General features: G+C 38.6%; 1 protein-coding gene across 1 annotated transcript in view; it reads right to left on the reverse strand.

Moving 5' to 3' along the window:
* The window catches only part of LOC105937602 (PRKC, apoptosis, WT1, regulator), an 81,874-nt gene that overhangs the window by 12,745 nt on the left and 48,430 nt on the right, over window positions 1-20,699 (reverse strand). Inside the window, 2 exon segments of the mRNA XM_012878991.3 lie at window positions 912-946; window positions 9,857-9,982. Coding sequence (XP_012734445.2) covers window positions 912-946; window positions 9,857-9,982 — 161 coding nt within the window.

Raw genomic sequence — 20,699 nt, forward strand, 5'->3', positions numbered from 1 at the left:
GATGTTTGAGAGTTTTTGTCTTTATCAAGAGCCGTCAAAAATGTCTTTATTAGCCGACCGATCATCACAAAGGTGAAATTTAAAGAAAAAAAATTTGCCTTAAAGAGTTTTATCGAACAGATGTGCCTTAAAATGATAAACCTGCACAAAGACAGTTTTATCGAAGACATTGAAGACAGTAAATTAGACGGTGCTTTGTATTGTCGTTCTTTTGGCCATCTTGCCCACCTGGCAGGTTATCTGCTGCAGAATTGCAGAGCATCCAAGTGTAGCCAGTCCAGCTGATGGGGCAGAAGCCATAATTACACAGACAGATTGAATGCCGGCCTGAGAAACAGACTCGGGGCTGGACTACAACTGCTCACTTTGATTGCACAGAAAGCAAAACAGAATATTTTGCTGTACTGCAAACTTGGTAATAAAGTAAAATAAATGCATAGTTGTCTTTTAACCATGATACTAAACAGTATACTGGGGGAAAAAATGTCTGCGAGGAAAAGGGACAAAGGTTTATGGGAGGGAGAAGTTCGAAAGCCTTTCATCAAATGCCAGAGCAAAGCTAAACCGAACCGACCCGGTCATTTTCCTCAAAACCTTTCAAAGCAAGCCATTTACTTTCAGCACTCCATGCCTGCCACAGCAGGGAAGTGATGGCCTGAACAAAGTGTCATAGGTCCAGATGGTGTCCTGTCAGCTACTGTTCAAAACACAGCCATCAGCCATCATCCTTCTTGAACCATAACAGCAAGAAACAGGCTGTATCCAAGGAAGAAAACAACTTGGAGAAATCTAAACAAACACTTTCAGAGGAACTCTTGCAATTACTATCTGTGGGCTTTTTTTTAATTCTCCTAACAGATAAGTCAAAATTAAGACTTTATTTTTAACCTAAATCAATATACAAATCTCACCTTGTATAACGTCCAGGCCCAGCTCTCGGGGTTTCCTGTAAAACAAATGGAAAACATTATTTCCAATTTGCATACACAATGCATTAACAGGAAAAAAAAAAACATCCCTGCGTTTGTTTCATCTGCCTTAGGTTGTGTCGGCTCACCAGGAGAAGAAAAACGAAAACAGCCACAGAATATAAGACAAATTCATCAGGAGGAGCATTTATAGAAAGCCTTAAGGTTTTGTATGAAAGTTCAAAAGAAGCAGCTGCTGAGCTGATATAGATGGGCTTTGTTTCATTTCATAGTTCAACGGGAACTCTGTAGCCTCCAGTTGGAAAAGGCAATCTTGTTTTGAAACATGAACATGGATGTTTTCTTCTTATTTTTTCTCCCCCATTATAGTATAATCTAAAAAAGATCTAAAGATTGTTTAGATCTATCTTGAGTGAGTGAGGTCGCCTTCAGGAAAACAAAAATGAAGTGGGTGTCACAGGTCCGGGAGATGAATACGGATCTTTTTCCTGAGGTTCTGTGATGTGAAGGGTCCTAAGGTTGATTGAAGAGCCATGGCACTGCTAGACTCCATCAGTCAGAGCTTGGTTTTTTTTCTTTTGCTTCACCCTTCTGCATACAGCCATCTTTGTGACTGACATGCCGTATGTTACCTGCAGATGAATGGTGACCTTCATCTCAGAGATATAAAAGGATGAAGGCCCGAGTAATCCAACCTCAGAGCAACAGGACTGCTTCACAGAAATTTTAAAAATGATTCTAGCAACATTTTTGGTACATTTCCAGCACAAACATGAATTATAGTCTTGAGGAGGAAGATGTTTCAAGGGTATACCATCATCTATATACAGCAATGTGACTGGCCATAATTAGATTTAACTAGCAAAAAAAACCAACAATAGTGTATTTTTGGACATGGGCAGTTTCTGCAAAAACAGTTTTATAGGTACATCATCTCTAAACACAGGTAAGACATAATAAAATAACTTAGGAGGCACATTTCCTATTTATCATGGCGCACGGCCACAGCAAAATAAAAGCTGCCAAAATTAAGTTTAATAAAAAAATAATATTGATGTAAGGCATACAATATATATCCTATATTATAGCCTATATTAGCACACTTCTGACCATAGTTAAAAAAAAAAAACATATGAAATAAATTTAAATATTATCAAATGTAAAAATGTACCTTTTGTAAAACCAACCTAACCTGTTTCTTCTTGTCTAGCTCCAAAGCTGCTAGTGGCCACTGTGCAGTGTGCTGCTCTCAGAAGGGAAGAAAACCACAGACGGCAGTTCAGCGTTACCAATTTAGCGTCTTTGATGCTATATTTAGAGACTTTCTTTTGAAAAATGCCTCACAACAAGTCTAGTAAGTATTTGTGTAAATGGAGATTTTATGTGAAAGCAACGATCGTTCTGGAGTCACTGTATTGAGGCAGCAGCGAGAGTTGCTGTGTAAGCCATTTCCTACTTCCCTCAGCGCTGTCTCACAGGCACACCAAAGCTGCTGCCTCGTCCTGAAAGCCCCGCATTAGAGGGAAAAGAAAGCAAAGTCCCACCATTTCCAAATGAATCACGTATGCACTAAAGTGCAAGTGATCCCGCCATGGATCACAAAGCGAGTAACAAATAGAACATAATTATAGTTTTTAAAATAGTCGGTTTTGTCTCTGAAAATGTTGCACTTAATTAATTCCCTGAATTTGATTCACATGCAGCTTCAATCACTAATTCACCTCAATCACTTTGTGTGCCTCTGATAACTGTTTTTTTGGTACAGTTAGTTTTATGTAGAGTGGATTCAGGCAATGTATTCACATTTATAATTAATTTCATAAAAGGTCATTTGTAGTTACAAACACATTTAATTACTGTTTTTAATCACTTATTATGTCAAAAGATGACATCATCTACCCCTACTCCCCAAACCCATCACCACAGTTTAAACAAAATCCTAAAGGAAACCATTTTATTGGTTTCTCTAAATTTCCCTTTGGTGTGTGTCTATGCATGATTGTTTGTCCTGTGTCTCTATTATTGTCCTGCAATAGATTGGAGATCTGTCCATTGTGTACCGGCCTCTCATCGAATAACCGCTGGAGATGGGCACCAGCCCACCTGCGACCCTGCACAGATAAGCGGGCATAGACAATGGATGGATTTCCCATTTATTCAAAACTGTGCACTGCATGGCTTTTAATTGTGGCAATTGTTTTATTGTGCGCCTTGTTTTGCTGGTAATGCATTGGACTTTTCTCCACTAATGGACAAAACATTATTCTATCATATTCTATTCCACTCTAATAAACCTGGCTTGGCTTTCCTCAAACCGCTGAGCAGACGTACAATCTTTATCTTTCAGGACCCCCCCCCGCTTATATCTAAAGTCATAATAACTTTGAGTTAACCTACAAAACATCTGCTTACTTCTTTACCTGAATCAAAAAGATGGATTTTAATAAATATGTTGACTAAATGTGTATTTACTCCTGTCTGTCTTCGTAATGGCATATGTTGAATAAAGTATGAGAAATCTGTGGAAGGAAATAAATTTCCCCTGAACTCAACTTGAATATGCCAAAGTCTCCATTAGTAATCAAAACAGCAGCTGCAACGGTGTTTTTAAGCTCACTGGAAACAGATGAACAGAGGTAATGTAACACAGAAATGTATCCATGAATAATGCAATAAAAGGGACATTTATCCACAAATATGCAACCAAAGGAAAACCTTCTGGTTATTTAACTAAATTCATATCAAAATATTTAATAATTCATGATTCTGACTGGATAAAGCATCTAAGCTACTAAATTTTTTTTCCACAAAGCTGTTTGAAATCAGGCAACAAGATTAAGGAGATTAACTTCAAGAGAAGGGAGTTAAAGTCTTTTTCTTTCAACAAAAAGCTAGTTAGTCTGAACCAAGCATCCCTTATAACTTTCTAAGGTAAATGACTGAAAGCATAACCTGCCATTCAGCTGTTCAAGATACAAGATCAGACAAAACAGGGGGAATAGCGCCACAAGGCTCCTATGCTTTTCAAAATGTCTACCTTTCCAAATTAAATATTCCAGGGTTCTCCGGTATATTTGATATAAATGCAGATACTCACTCTGATATTATGGCACATTTTTATATAGTTGTCAGGTTTTTAATATAGAACTGGAAAAATTGACGTAGCGAAGAAGGGGTTGATGGAAGCGTAGATAGACATACTGAGGGATGGAGTGAGTGATATAACTTTTAGACAATAGGCAAGAGAAAAAATCCATTGTCTTTTTGCATTTTCTATACTTGCCTAGACATGTAAAAAACATCTAAAACTTTCTAAGAATTTTAGGAAAACACTGCTACAGTAGCAGGGTCTGTTAGCTGATGCCCATGTGGGATGTTCCTGCTCACCATTTATGTCTTAATGGCTCTAAACTCTCCTGGCATTAACAGTCTCTGCTTAAAAATTATATCTGTAAAAGTATTTTACGTCGACAAAGAGCGCTGCATTCAGGCAACTAATAAGGATGAGCTTTTTTTCCTTGAGGCGTTTACTCTAATTTTACTAGAAAAAGCTTGGACAAAATACACATATGGCCTTTTCAATAAACAACAAAGGCTCTGATGCTGGGAAATAACTCCTGGATCCTAAAACACGAAAATGGGATTTTAAATTATATTTGCAGAGCTTTACTGACTCAACATTACTCAACATTTAATTGAATCTATTGAGGTGAAATCGGAATCTTTTGTGCCTTACAGCTCTATTGTTAGACAAAATGTTTTGCACAACTCACACATTTTATTAAGAAGCTGTCAGAGTTTGACGCCAGCTGAAGAAAAAGATCTCAAAAAGCCAATCTTTGAAGTGAAGGTGAAGGTGGAAATGTGACATGTCTTCACTCCGAGTACCTGCAGAGTGACATTCAACCTTTGCCTTCATGTTGACTGGTGCATTTAACACTTGAAGGAAAAAAAGATCAAATAAAATGTTTCTATAAGTGCATCCTTTTTCTTTTCAATATAAATAGCAAATGTTTAAAAATAATTTAGAGTAAGAAAATCCATAATTCTTTATCATACGAGACATTTCCTTTTCCAAAGCCAATCATTTTATTTTTAAAGCAGATTTCTGACATAAAAAAAACAGCTGTTTTGCCCCTATTATATGGAAAAACACAACCATAGCTACACTGTTCAAAATGGAAGGGGGAAATAAGGGAACACTTTTAAATCAGAGAATAATGTCAAGTCAGTTAAACTTCAGGAATATCGATCTGGTCAGCCTTGTCTGTTCTGGTGTTAATTAAATTAACAACAGCTACACTAAAGGGACAATGAGACGACCACAAAAACAGGAATGGTTTTGCTGGTGGAGTCCACACAGATTTTTCCCTTTTTTTGACAGCTTGTCAGTAGTTTTCCATTTGATCAGGTTCAGTGTCATTGCTGGTAGGATGAGGCGATACGTGGACGCTGCAGAGGTCACACAGGCTGTCCAGCTCCACATCAATATGTGCTGTTGCCAGAAGGTTTGCTGTGTCTTCCATCACAGTCTCAAGATCATAAAATAAGATTCCAGGAGACAGGCAGTTACTCTAGGAGAGCTGGACAGGGCCGTCAGAGGTCCTTAACCCATCAGCAGGACCGGTATCTGCTCCTTTGTGCAAAGAGGAGCAGGATGAGTCCTGCCAGAGCCCTACAGGGACCTCCAGTGCACCCCTGGTATCAATGTCTCTGAGCAAACCGTTAGAAACCGCCTTCATGAGGGTGACCTAAGGGCCGGACATCCTCTAGTGGGCCCTGTGCTCACTGCTCGGCACCGTGGAGCTTGACTGGCATTTGCCAGAGATCCCCAAAATGGACAGGTTCAGCTCTGGCGCCCTGTTCTTTTCACAGATGACGGCAGGTTCACTCTGAGCTGATGGACAGACATGAAACAGTCTGGAGAAGCTGCGGTAAACGTTTCGCTGCCTGCAACATCGTTCAGGATGACTGGTTTGGTAACGGTTCAGTGTTGGTCAGGGAAGGCATATCCATGGAGGGACAAACAGACCTGTACAGGTTAATAATGGCACAGTGACAGCCATTAGGTATCAGGATGAACTCCTTAGACCCATTGTTAGACCCTGGCAATGTAACTGGTCACATTAGGAGCGCCACTTCTAATGCTGCAAAAAGTTTACTTTGCTTGAATGACAGTTTTTGCCCCAAGCAGTCATTGCACTGGTGCAAAGTGCATGCAGCCTCGGCCCACAACCAAACATGTCTAAACCAATGGCAGGGTGCAGGTCAGTTTTCCAAATTTTGTCCTTAATTACCCATCTCCATATGAATCTTTGCTTTATCAAACATTTATAGGAGCTGGATGACCATGGGTGACCATTGTGAGATGCTTTGATGCTAAAGTTTCTTATATAACGTCACTGTTAGTCAGTCCTAGAGATAAATAAAGCAGCTTTTTTGAGCTACAAGCCTTAATCCAATTACAAAGGAAAAGTTGCAAAACTAAAGTATGCACGGTAAGAGCCCACATGTCAAACATTTGAGCGTCTCATTACCCAACTTTCATTGTTACTGGTAGAGATAAATATGTTAGGTGTGATCTGTGATTCAGGGGTGTGAGGAAATGTGGGAAAGCAGCAGCTGTTGTGGGATATGTCCTGTGGTCGGTGCTGAATAGTTCTCTGATGTTCACAGATGATGTTCTGCATCAGCTGTGTTTGGACTGAGGGGCAATAATTAAAAGTGCAGATGATGCTAGTTAAAAGGCTGAATTTAAAAAGAGTCAACATTTTATGTGGTCCGTCCTGAGACAGACGGATCTGGCGCCACACTGAAAGCAGATCATCTTAAGTAACGTTCCATATGTTAGAACATTTCATTATTTTCTTCCCCTCCTATAGGACTTGCATTGCAAAGAAGGGGTAAAGTTTGTTGGACCAAATGCCCACAGTAGGATGTCACAGAGCTTAAACATATGGAAAAAACAAGGTTAAGAATCATGTTTCCTTGCTGGCAAACATAAGTAGGACTTCTTGTTGCAAACAGAAAACTTATGGATTCAGCTTTGAAGAAAAGCTGAATTTAGCTTCTTTTGAAGAGGTTTTCTCCAGATATCTTCATACCCGCAAGCAGGTGAAGAATGTACATCATAATGCTGCTGCCACGGCAATCACTCGTCTCTTCATGATACAAGGATCTCGACAGGCACAACTATTTTTTTCCAAGCTGCTCTTACTTCACATATGTCAGTCTGATAGCTGTGTGGGGAAGCCACAGGAAAAATGTATCCCTGCTGCTTATGGAGCAGGCTGTCAGAATAAAATCTGTTTTAAATCAGTGACAGCAAGATATGAATGACAAGATCCTGCACATCAACATTTGGTTCCTGTAAGAGCATGAATAGAGGTGTAAGATGAAACTTACCAGGAATATTCCATTTCAACGCACAGTGTCTGTTTTTTTACCAGCTTTTCATTTGAAATTGTGCTAAGACATGTAGTTCATTATAGTTGGACAGTATTTACTTACATGTTTGAAAATCGCCCCAGAGTGACGTCACGCATTGGGCATCATAGTAAAAGACAATGGTCACCCATAACAAATGTAGCAACAGCAAAGTCAGCAGCTTAAATCTGAGCCTAAAAGACGTAGCAAACCGGCACCCAGCCCAGGGATTTAAAAGTGCTGAGATAAGCCCGGTGTGCCTGTAATAATAATAATAATAATAATAATAATAATAATAATAATAATAATAATAATAATAGGCAGTTCTGACCAGAATTTCTACTCACCAGGTCCACTTCTGGAAAAGACCCAAACACTTTGACAAGCCATTGAGTTGTTTTGTAAAGCAAAGCAGTAGTGAATGGAAGAAGCTGAAAATCTCTTTCCTAGACATAATCATTCTGTATTAAAGGTGCAAGTTTTGAAGTTAAATATTTATCTTCCTTCCCATGCATGCCCTTACAATTGCCTGACATGTAAAATGAGCTATCCTCTATTTACCGTAGTTGCCTCTATAGGATAGATTAGTCAGTTTATGAGAGCGTGATTCAGACCGCTGGGTGTGTGCTTGGGTGCGCTGCGCACTCTCATTCACCTGGCTACTTTGTTGAGTCTCCTCCGTAATCGACAAATTAGCGAGAAAACACTGGTTAACTTTATTAGTTATCGCTTTCTCACCTCAGAAGACATTACACCTCCAAACAAAAGACCTGTGCAGTCACAGTTCCAGATGCTTTTCCTCTTCTCCCATGCACATCTACAACACTGCTGTCATTTCAACTTGTCGCCAGAGGCGGCAGACTTCTGAAAAAATCCTGGTACTTTCGCTTTGCTCTTTTAAAGTGATCTGTGGATGTCAGCTGACTTTTTGACCAGATAGTATACAAAACCTTATGCTCATAAAAAAACCCTATCAAAATTGATTAGATGGTCTGAGTGCTAATTATGCAAAAAAGTAATCTACCATAGCTGTGGCATGAAGTGTTATGTCTGAATTCCTGGGCTTTAGGTTATGCATTCTGGGAGTTTAAGATTTCAAAATATTCTTAGTAATCCTGAGGCAAACAAATTTACTTTCACAAACTTTACTCATGTTTCCTGTCGGAGGACTTGCATCATCTTTTTTCTGTGTTTCCAATGAACTGCCACCAATTCGTTCAACAACAGCTCTGAACAATCAGCAGCTGCAGTCTTGGATCCAGAAGAGATTCATGCATGGAAGTGCCTTAATTTTTCAGAGTGACATGACTCCTAAGGCCTTTTACAGTCAGAAAAGGGCTTACTTGTTTGTTTTACAAAACAGTGGAAAGGAAAATTCTGATTTATTTAGGTTTCATGCTTTCAAAATGAATACATTTTGGGCTGTAAAATAAATTTGCTCTAAACTAACGGACTGATGAGCTCTCCTATGCTAAATAAATGGGAAAGCTGAACTCCTCACTGTTTGTTTGGAAGTAACTCAGTAAATGGCCAAATTCCTTACTTTAGAATTTTTTTTAATAAAGGCCATGTCTCAGCAGGTGCTGTCACAATCTTCATGTTAGCATGGTATTTGTGTGCATATTTCCTACACAGCCTCAGATGGTTCCAGCCCAAAACAAAATAAGCCCACTGAGGCACAAAAGCCAATCCATCTGGAACGTGACTACCACCTTCCTCCTTGCAGAGTGGTCGCACAGTGGAAGATTTTGTTTTCTTCTTTTTAAAGCGAAGAGGCGGTTTTTGTGTCAGTGAGAAATAAAATAAATTATTTTTCCGTCACTGCTACACAGCTGGATGCATTTCAACCACCTTCTGTGCCCAGTTGTTTTATTGGAAATCACTGTGGTCACTTGAAGCTGGTGTGAAACTAGACAGCGCTTTTGAAACCAAACTCCTCTAAAAACAAGACATAAATTACAAACAATTCATTTTCACTTATTCAGTCATGTTTTTGTATTCTGCATAACATCTATTATAGTTAATGGGAGGAAGTGCATTATGTCTCTGCAGGGGTCCTTTTAAAATTAAATAATCCCATGTCTGCTTGGCAAACTGAAATAAAAACAACTCCCATAATACATCTTATACACAGAAAAGGTGTAAAAACAAGTTCCCAAATGCAGTGCTAATACCTAGGCAGTGTTATGTTTTTTAATACGCCGCTCTAAGAAGACGTCATCACCAAAGGTTAAAGGTTTAACAGTTTTAGCAGCATATTAAGAGTTTTCATTTTCTTTCAGCTGGAGTTCTCAGGGATGATGAAATGCTGAGACACCGTTGTGTTTTGCAAAGGTCCGCTTTCTTTTCACACAAAGCTGCTCAGCTCCTGAGCTCTCCCGATGTCTTCCTGTGCAACAGTGCCTCTGCTTGGCAGCACTAAAGTAACAATCAGTGCAGTGCTCTGACCGGCGCAGGCTGGGAGCAGACATCCCCCCCCCCTCTGTGGTTGAAGATCTTACCTGTAGGTAGCCTGTGGCCGGGTCAGCTGTCATGGACTCGTTGTGGAACGTGTTGGCCTGAACCAGGTCCTCCTCCTCCCTTCTGTCTTTCTCTCCTGTATCATCGTCATCCAGCTCGTCCAGGCTCTGATGCACAAAAAGAATATAAAGAAGAAAATGTAATGGCAGAAAGTTATGAAGAGCAAGAAAAAAAAAACATCACATTAAAGTTAAAATATAGAACACATTAGCAGGAGTAAAAATGTTTTATTTATGACACGCGAGTACTGATGTTTGAGCATTTTTATACAGATCCTCTATAAAGCCATACTGAAATCGCAAATTTTGGTAATGTCACATAACTTTCTGAATAAACATATACTGCTTTAAAATCCATGTATATAACTTAGTTTTCATGCTTTATGCATGACTTCTGCCCCATTAAATCAGAGCCACTGTTTGATTTTTTTTTTCTGTGTGCAAAAAAAAAAAAAAAAAAAAAAAAAAAGAAGCTGTAACCATGATTTACGAATGGTTTTTTTTGAGCCAGCAAAATGGCTGCCTTAATTCAAATAAAACCATCTCATTCTTGGCCCATTTCCACATGGGAACCAGAAAAGACAGCAGAGGTTCTGGGAATGTGTAATATAGCTTGTTGTACAGAGCTGTAGTGTGTCACTATATTTTTAGTTTTCTTAAGCCTTTGCAGTGATTTATTCTCCTGCTTTTTCCATCATATAGAAACCAAGCCTGGTTCTAATTAAAAGGGTTCTAATGAAGATAGTACAATAGGGTCGATGGAGTTGTATAGCATCGTCACTTTCATGGACAGAACAACTTTTAACCTTATATGCTATTGTAGAAGAAATATTTCACACCAGAATGTAGGCTCTTATTTTGAAGGAGTTTGGAATAGGAAGTGTGTTTGTGGAGAGAATAGAAAGTTTGTGAAAATTGCTTTATTTCTAGTGCGGCCAAGTCATCTTATTGTAAGCGACATTGTTCTTATTTTTCTGTAAAGTCGCTTGCAAATATTTCGAGTCGCAGGTTGCGGTATTTTGGGCTCGTTTTTTGACCGTGAAGTTGCTTATTTGGGCTTGGCTTTCTTTCTGAGTGAAACCCCCCCTTCATTATTTTCCCATCTACCCTCGGCAAAGCAAAACACATATTTCCCGGACTATAAGGTGCACTTAAAAGCTTTTATTTTCTCAAAAAAAGGCTGCACGCCTTATAATCCGGAGAGTTTATATATGGATTAATTCTGGTTGTGTTTACTGACCCTGAAGCGATTTTGTGTGGCGCTCTCAAAATGTTTTAGTGTGACTTTGGTAAACTACAAAGCCGTGCCACTCGCAGCATTATGGCTACCATAGTCAATACATACTGTGCGTCACCATAATATTACAGTGTGTGTGTGCCGTAATCACCCAACTGTTAAACTTGGACACTGAAGATGAAGTATTTGTGGGCGAGAAATGAGTGACGAGAGTGAGAGAATGAGTTACAGTAAGTGGGGAAAATACAGCCAAAAAAATGATAGAGTGGGAGAAAGAAAGCACACTGAAAGAGTGGATCCGACCTCAGATGAGAGATGTTTTAAAGGTATTCTGCCAATTCTGCAAGTGTGAAATACATGCTCACTTAATTCAGCATTCTTGGCCCAAGAAGCACAAAAAAACAGTAGATATTCTCTTTCATGAAGTTAACAAACATCGGTTTATGGGTGTCGCTGCACCAAGACAAAACATAAAAATAAACAAGCTAAAAATTTCCCTTTTTGATATGAGACCAAATTATAAATTAATAAAATAAACTGAGTTATTAAAATGTTTTATGGTCAAAGGGATTAGCATAATTTTGCTGTGCCAATGTGGTGGGTTGCCTGTCGGGCTTGTTTAATAGGGCTGGTTGCTTGTTTCTTTCACTAGATCTGGCAACACTGTTCATTTTGTTATTGTAGAGCATATACTAAATTAATAAAGATGAGACATCAAGTACCTGTTTTGTCTCTTTATGCCAACTTCCACACTTTGTTTTTTCTCTCATGGAAAAAAAATAATACTTGATCAGTCGAACTCTGCTTAGCTGCGTTTCTTTCCTAGATGGAGTCATTGTCTGAACTATTGCAGCTATTAATACTTTGTGATCTCTTCTCCAAGAAAGATGTCCTCGGCCGGTATTTCTGTATTTAATCATTTCTTTTTTTTTTTTGGATACACAGAGTTTAGTGGTGTCACTTTTCTGGATGGAGCCATTAAAAGGCCATTTGTTGCCATTACCTTTCTGTACTTTTTTTTGCCAAACAGAATGAACTACCCCAGTACATTATGTTTACTCATGCCTTTATGAACAACAGCAACTGTTGGATGTTTTTTGAAATGTTAATATTTTAGCATCTGGTGATACTGTCAAATTGAATTTTAAATAATCAGATGACACTGTGAAAACAGTTTGCTCCTTTCTAGCTTTCTATTTTCAAGATGATGAAAATATTTAGCAGATACATAGTGCCAAACTTACATCCTTAGTCATTAATATTAACCATCTATACATATGGACAGATGGTTACATACATACATATGAATTTAACCAATATCAATATATATATATATATATATAAGTCACCTTAAATCTCTTTATTTCTTTTTTTTTTTTTCTCGGATCCACTGTATATATGTGGACACATTGTATATACCTCATGCACCTTTTCCTCCTTTTGATTATAAGAGCTGATGTGACATGTCAATTTCTCCACTGGAAGATCAATAAAGCCTATCTTATCTTATCTGTGCAGATGTCAACAGGCAGGTTCATACTTAAACACCAATTTCAACCTTTACCTACTTTTAACCTGGCCCATCCCCTAAATAAAGCATGCCAACATACTTTCAGCAATCGACTGCCATCACTACGCCTACACAAGACAAACTCAAAGTCAAGCCTGAAGGGGGGTTTCATTTCCCGGGGACAATCAGAGGGGATTTTTTTTTTTTTTTTTAATCAGAGGAAACCCCCCGTGAAAAAAGAATAAACAGCATGTATAAACACGCAAAGAACAAACATCCTTTTGAAGGAAAAATAAGGGTTTAGCTGGAAACCAACCATTTTTGGGCCGAGATATTGGCAGGGGAAAACTCCACATTCCCTCCTGCTAATATGGATTATTTTCTTAATCTAAAAATCTGTAAACGATCTCTGCCTCTAATTCCATTCCTTCTGAGTCAAGAGTGAATCAACAGTGCCACAAAGTCAAAGTGTTCATCTGTAGCGACGGGTTATAGAGTCCTCAAACAGAGAGAGAGATTTACGCAGGATGGACGTCTGGATTGTGACGAGAAGCTGTGATTGGGGCCAAACTCTTCAGGGGACAAGATTTAAACCAGCCTTTCCAGTTCACACTGCAGTGTGAACAAAAGATGCCGGCTCAACAAACCCTTCACTGGTAAAAATAGCCTTACAAGGGTAGCAAGGAATGTGGTCTTTGCAGGTCTTTCCTGTAAACGAGTTTATCAGTTCTCCTTGGGGAAAACCCCAGCTCCTTTCCCCTTTAGCTAGTTTTATGTATGCACTGTGGCCTTGTCATGTTCTTGAGACGTTTTGAAGGGGTGGCATGTTTTAAACTAATAATTTGCAGTTTTGACAGTGCAGAAAATGTTCAATCAAGGCACAGAGCTAAGCCTCTGAAATGTCAGAGTGGGAAAAATGTACAATCATGGCACCAAATCATTACTTGCGCTATTCTCCCCCTTTCTTATACATTTTCCACTCTCTCATTACTTTGGATACATCAGATACATGTGGTAATGATATTATCCTAAAAGAACAGCCATCAAGCAGTCTCATCGATCATCCTTGGCATGTTAAGAAAACCTGTTGGTTTCCAAACCATAATCTTTGAAAGCTGTCTGGCCAGCCGAGTCCTGTGAAGAGCTTCTGTAAACAACTCTAACGGAAAGGTATCTCAGTTTCTCTTACTATTATATGTTTTTGGACACTGATTATTTTTCGGGCCCCTTTCTATCTCTAAATCAGAAGGGTCTGATCAGACTTTTTTTATTATAAAAGTTTGAAGCGGTGGTCTATTCTTGTTTATTTCCTCCTCTAAAAATGTCTACAAAAGAAAATGTACAGCAACTTTTTCCAAATGTTGCTATAAGCCTCTATGTATTTATGGTCATGAATGTTTTTTATTATTGTTATAAAAAATCTAAAAAGGTGCAGTATGCATTTATCTTCAACCCCCTTTAATCTGATGCCTATAAATAAATTCCAGGGCAGCTAATTGCCTTCAGAAGGTGCATGAAGATTAGAACCTTATATAATGTAAACTGAGTATAAATACTGTTTAAGGTTAGTTGGAAAACAGTCCACAAAGAGCATCATGACCACCTGAGGTAACATGATGGAGGTTAATACAGGGATATTTTATAATATTCCAAGCTTTGCAGATGACTGTTCATTCGATCATTTGTAAATAAAGATTGTGACAAAACCTCCAATGCCTGGTTCACACGGCAAGATTAAAAAATTGTCGGTTGATTTACTAAACCCGAAAGACACCACATGACGATAAAAAGTCGTAGATTTGACAGGTTTGCTCAATACGGAGTGTTGAGTCCGGTCCAAAGACAAGCACAACCCTCCACACCCAAACAGATTTCACTCAGGAATATTCACATGTCAGACGGGAAATCTTGAGGTCAAACGTAAGTTTAGAGTAAATAAAACATGGACGACGAGGATGAGCAATGGTGATAGTTTGTGGATGACATTCAACAGAGACAAAGGTTACAAAAAGAAAAGTTGTTGGCCAAAGGAGTGGGGACACTGGGAACAGAGGCTCTACACTTTCTGCACTATGGTAAGGAGGTGAGTCACTATTTAACTTCACGTTTCTGTCACCTCGCTTTCGGATGGAACACCATACAAGCTAGGAATATCAGGCCAAGACCATCGAACATGTTGAAAGTCTCCGATTTGAGGTCGGACCGGTCCAGATGTCCTTCCGAGCAGACTGGATCACTCTCAACACACCACACTCGGCAGGAATTTCTCATAAGATCATCTTAAGAGCCATAAATTGGCCTAAATATCCTGCCGTGTGAACCCAGCTTAAATATTATTATTAATTATCAAATGAATGCTTAATTTGAAGAGGCAAAAGGAAGCATCAATCTGAGATAAACCGATACAAACATCATAATTTGGGAGAAGCTGCCGAGATCTGCAGCTCAGGTGGGAAGAGAGAAAGGGAAACTATTAGTTGTGTACTTTACAAATAAGTCATGAAAGAATGGCAAATCTAAACCATTAAGAAATAAGAAATTTGCCTTGACCTATGTAGAAGGCATGCCAAACACATGGAAACTAAAAACTCTTGCAGGGCACTGTATTTGTACTGTGTTTTCTTTTAAGTGTTAGTGCCTTTAAGTGGTTCTGAAATAAAAACCCTACCAATAAGTGGGAAACAGGAACTTTTGGGGTTACCAAAAATAATTACATTAAAAAGACGTGGGCCTGTGTCAACACTAAGTGAACCGTGCAGTGACCGAGCACTCAGCTATGCACAAACTTCCCCTAAATGTTGAATTGGGGACCTCAGCGTTTGTTTTGGATAGAAATACAGCGGGTTTCTTTGCCCTGTAGTATTGCAAATTGCTTTGCATTTCCTTCTATTCCAAATAAAGGGAACGCAGATCTGTGTGTGCATCCATATAAGGGAATCTTCTACTCCTGACCTCATCATAATGTGTGTATTTTTCAGGTCATTTCTTTAGCCTGGGCAGCTAGAATAAGCAGTCTGGGTGCTAAGGGATGATGTGCTATGCGTGGACTTTGAAAAATGTAATGTTTCAAAACCAAGAGTGAGGCTTAACATTAGGAATTACACACAATGATCTGTGATGGGTTTTGTCTCAGTTTCAGCAAAACTTAGGGAAGCTGGTTCAGAATGTGTAAATAATACAAACTGACATCTGGTTTACATTTAATACTCATTTAATACTCTGCACAATGCTTTTTAACTGGCTGCATCTTTGCATGCTCGAAGGAGTGCAGAAGCAGCTTTTCTCCAAAAATGGTCAATTTAACTGTGAATTTGATTTCATTTTGTGAAGTTGGGCTCAAGCAATCCAGCTGTGACTAATTGCAGAAAACGAAAGCACTTCCTATGAAAACACTGCAGTTTAGAGATTAATCCATGCGCTGATCAACTGTGTGATAAATGATTCTAAGAAAATATGCAACATTTTAATTAAGTTGAAGTTCTGGTAAATGTATGCTTATAACCATACCACTGATAAATCCAGTGATGTCAAATTAAAAGCTTATTTCCTGTTTACAAAAGCATAGTTTGAGTGCCTTGAAAGAGTTTACTTTAGCAGAAGGAGGAAAACAGTTACCCCGCTTTGCTACAATCTCCATGCCCATGTCGGCTGCTCTGCACATGAAAAATTAAAGAAGCTACATCTGGAGCAGAACTTCACGGTCTGCTGGAATGTCTGTTGTGGTTGGAAACTCACTTCGGGGAGGAAAATGATCAGTCATTTGTTTATGTTTCCTGAAGATTCATCTCTGGCTGGCTGCAGGAACGGGTCAGAGCCTCTTTCTGCAAGGCAGCAGGCTTGGACGCTTTGCTATGGCATTTAAATCAAAATGACTGGGAAGATTATGCTGAATGATGGCAAAGGATGCAACTGGTGATCATCTACCAAAAACCGAGCATCATCTTCCAAATCGTCTCAATCTAATGATTTAGATCAAATGAGATAAATCAAACGGGAAATTTCTTACCTATGCTGTGCATCAATTACTAACTGCAATCATAAAACCGAATAGTTTAATGCACCATAGATCTTTATGTAGAGTTAAAATCTTGTTTTTTGTCATAACTACAAAAGACAATCATTGCAATTGCTGTTGCCTCTATAAAAGCACAAATTGTTAAATACAGAGCTTTGGTCTTCAGTCACAGTATCACTTCGATCATTTCAGCAGCATTTTTCCTGCAAGAGTTCAGCTTTTAAAACATATAAAAAGATAAGAGCTGATTGGCTTAAAAACAGAGCAGTTCCTTATCCATTTCAATTACCTGTGGGGGAAATGGGTATTTCATCTCCTGCTTAGTTTTCTCAGTTATATTAAAAAGAAAAATTATCTTGATTTGTGTATCATTATGTTTACTAAGTAATCAATTTACACCCACCTAAAGTTAAAGGCAGGGCAAAGATAGTATTAATCAGGAAATTAGCCAAGCTCTCCATAATAACCCTGGAGGAGCTGCTGAGATCCATAGCCCAGGTGGGAGAATCAGTTTTCTAGTATATAAATCTGGACTTTAGGGAAAATATCAAGAACAAAGCTTTTGCTAAAATAAAATAAAAAGAATACACCCTTGTGTTGAAACACTTAAAGATTGTTATGCATTAATTGGAATAAGTATTTGATTAATTTACAAAAGAATAACTCTGGAGAAATCTTCATCAACTGTACAGGGAGCAGATGTTTCCATCTTAGATGTGTCACCAGATTCATAAACATCAAGAGGGTAGGGCTGGGCGATATGGCTTAAAAATAAAAAATTATTTTATTATACCAAATTCAGTTAAAAATAAAAAAAATCCCCTCCTTTTCATTTTACAGATATATAAAGGAACTATTTTAAAAACTTACTTTTATGTCAAGCATTTTGCCTTTAAGTTGAATTCAAACAAAGTGCAACTAAATACAAGCTGTGAAATGGGCTTGTAAAACAAGATGGCCGCTCTGCCGTTGTAAACAATGAAAATATAACAAAACGTTCGCTGCTAGTGGTATTACACAATGATCTAAGCACAGGCTTCACTCCACTTAACTTCAAACTAACTTTAATAAAAGTAAATGAATAAATTAAAGTCCCACATCTTATGGTAAAAAAAAGTTTCCTCTTTACAATATTTTGACAATATATTTTCCTAAACATATATTCAACATTGCTGCGGTTCTCCTCATGGAAGCCTGATGAGTGCATTTGCAAATTAAATCCAGATTTTTGAAAAATGAAATTTTAATAAAATTGTAAATTTAAATTAATCAATTAAATTGATTTACCACCAAGCCCTACAAAATGGCTTTATTATTTATTTATTTTTGTCAACAGTCACCCAGGACTCCATAAGAGCTGTTTTGTCACCATGCCAGTCTCTCGTCCACTCAATCCCAATAATAATTTCTAAACAAGCCACGGGCAGCTCCAGTGGAAACATGCCCAAGCAGAGGATTTAATGACCGGTGAGCATTAATCACCCGTCACTCACCACAGCACAGACACTTCATTAGGATGATCTATTAGGAAAGAGGAAAACTCACATGCTGATTAATCATGACCGCCGGTTAGATCAGGTAACAACACAGGTCAAAAGGAGGACCATGCCCCTCGGAGCTGTTAGATGAACAATAACACACTGGCACTACCAAGGTCAATGCCACGGCTACAGTATGTCAAACCTCAGCGGGATGAGAAACATTTCCACTGGGAAAATGTCTGATCGACAGCTAGGATGTCCTGTAAAGAAAACATATGCTGACACCGCAATGACAACACATTTTTTGTGATTTAAAGAAGCCAGTTACAGTATGGAAGCCAAACATTATCACAAAGAAAAGGAAAAATCTGTACTGCAAAAAGCTTTTTAGCATTAAATTAATTAAAGTGAAGCTGAGGGATGCGCAACACTACAAATATGCATCGTTAAGTGTTACATTCTTACATTTAAGCTTTACATTTACTAAACAATGTCTATAGAGACATATTTAAGATGAGAACATCTTGCATACACATCACTGCAACATCGTTTGAGATAAGGGATATTTCTGACTGTAACTTCAAGTTAATAAGGTTATAAAATAAATAATGAAACAACTGCAGGAGCTTTGGAAGTGACGAGAACTCATCTGCTCCCATTTTATTTCAGCGGGCAGGAAGAGTTTTTAAAAGTAGTTTTCAGAGCAAACCAACATCTCTGCATGACCTGTATCTACCCTGAAACATAATCAGTGATCGAAATCTCTTTCATGTTCATACTTGAAAGGTTTCATAAGTATGCGATATAAAAGAAATATACACTCCAAATATTAAAAACAGAAATAAAAAAGTGACAGGAGAGCTGCAACCTTTATAGATTTACAATTACATTATTCAGAGTTTAAATTCTAAGTCTCAGAATATCTTAAAGTCAGATTTATATACAGCAAACAGATTTACTGTGATGGAGGTTTTTTTAGGGGGGGGGGGGGGGGGGGTTGAATCAAACAGGGTACAAAACATGTTTAAGGATCAAAGTTTGTACTGGCTTCAAAGGCAGGACAGCTTTCTTCCAAACTGACTTTAAAAATAGGAGAAATTCTTACACTGTGTGGCTTTGAACTCAAAGACTGTCTGACCCTAACTTTGACCCCAAGTTACTCTGCAGTACTTTAATCAACACTGAACCAGGCCATCAAAAGAGTCCGTCGCACACAGGGGGGGCACAGCAAACCAAAAAGCTTTAGGCGCATGAACCACAGAGTCTCTGGTTGTGATTGTTGACCCAGTGAGCAGCAACATCAGCATTCCTCTGGATGTGTCAAAGAGAACCAAAAGACCCGAGGGCAGACCAGCTGGGCTCAGCGGAGCCGGCCGCAGATCTTCGGCTGTCTGCGAGAGCTTTATTGTATCTGTGGGAAACGGCTCTCTCTGTCCCTAAACGTTTGCCAAGCTTGTTCTGTGGTCTAATAACCTCAGCTGCGGCTTGGAGCATGAGAAGCAGCGTCAACTGGGCTTGTAAGGAGTCTGAGGGTGTAACGTATATACGAGTGTCTGCAGGAGAGTATTTGCAGCTTCTCCGGTTACTCTGTGTAAATGGGAGTTAACAACCCCAAACCACAGCGCTCCACAGACAACCGCATGACCCCCGCCGACCCCTTCACTTTGTCACGGGGAACTTGACATGAAGTCCTAAAACACGGAGGACCAAAAACACAGGCCTGCTGCAGAGTTGGTAGTTTCTACGGGCATTTTTCCTGATTAGGAATCCTCAGATTTCCTTATCTTGTGAGAAGCACCCAAAGACCGACCAACATTGTTCTTGTGGTCTCCATACGGCCTCTGAGGTAGCGGTGATTCAAATGTAAAGGTGCTGCATCCCATACTGTGGTGGATATGGATGTTCCCAGCAGTAGAACATATATTCAACATAGTTTACAGCAAAAATGGGTGCATAGAACAAAGAGAACCTCAGATAACCCTCATCTTCACTTTCAGCATGCTCCTCAAGCTGGGGAATTAATATAGTAACGCTTTTTGGGAGGTTGTAAAGATTAATATCACACAATACAGGTTTATATGAACTGTCTCGATCTTTTTCTTATTTGTCAATCCTTCTGTCTCTATCATGAATCTTTACAAAAGGGTATATATTGAAGCTGCCTGCCTCTCTCCCTTCCTACTTGATTGAAGGAAAATGTCTTTTAATCTAGATCCGCCAGAGTTTAGAATATTTTTGAGCAAGAATAATTTAATTTAAATTTATTACATTTGAGACTCGTTTCTGATCCATTAATGGAGTCCATCTAGTAACAAAAATGTGTTTTCCAAGAATAAAGCAGCCATCTGTTTTCATTGATGGACTCAGGAAGGTGGATTTTGATCCTGACGGAAAGACTTTTGGTGATTTGCGACAATCAAAGCAAATAATATTTTTATAGGACATCTGAAAAAAAAAAAAAAGCAAGCATACAGCTGTTTACAATGTGCTATATTGTACATTAATGATTATAATGATCAAGTTTTAACAGACGTGATTCTCATATTTGTATTAGGCAAACGTTCTCAGTATACTGAAGTAAT

Source organism: Fundulus heteroclitus, unplaced genomic scaffold (assembly GCF_011125445.2).
Source record: "Fundulus heteroclitus isolate FHET01 unplaced genomic scaffold, MU-UCD_Fhet_4.1 scaffold_164, whole genome shotgun sequence".
NCBI lineage: Eukaryota > Metazoa > Chordata > Actinopteri > Cyprinodontiformes > Fundulidae > Fundulus > Fundulus heteroclitus.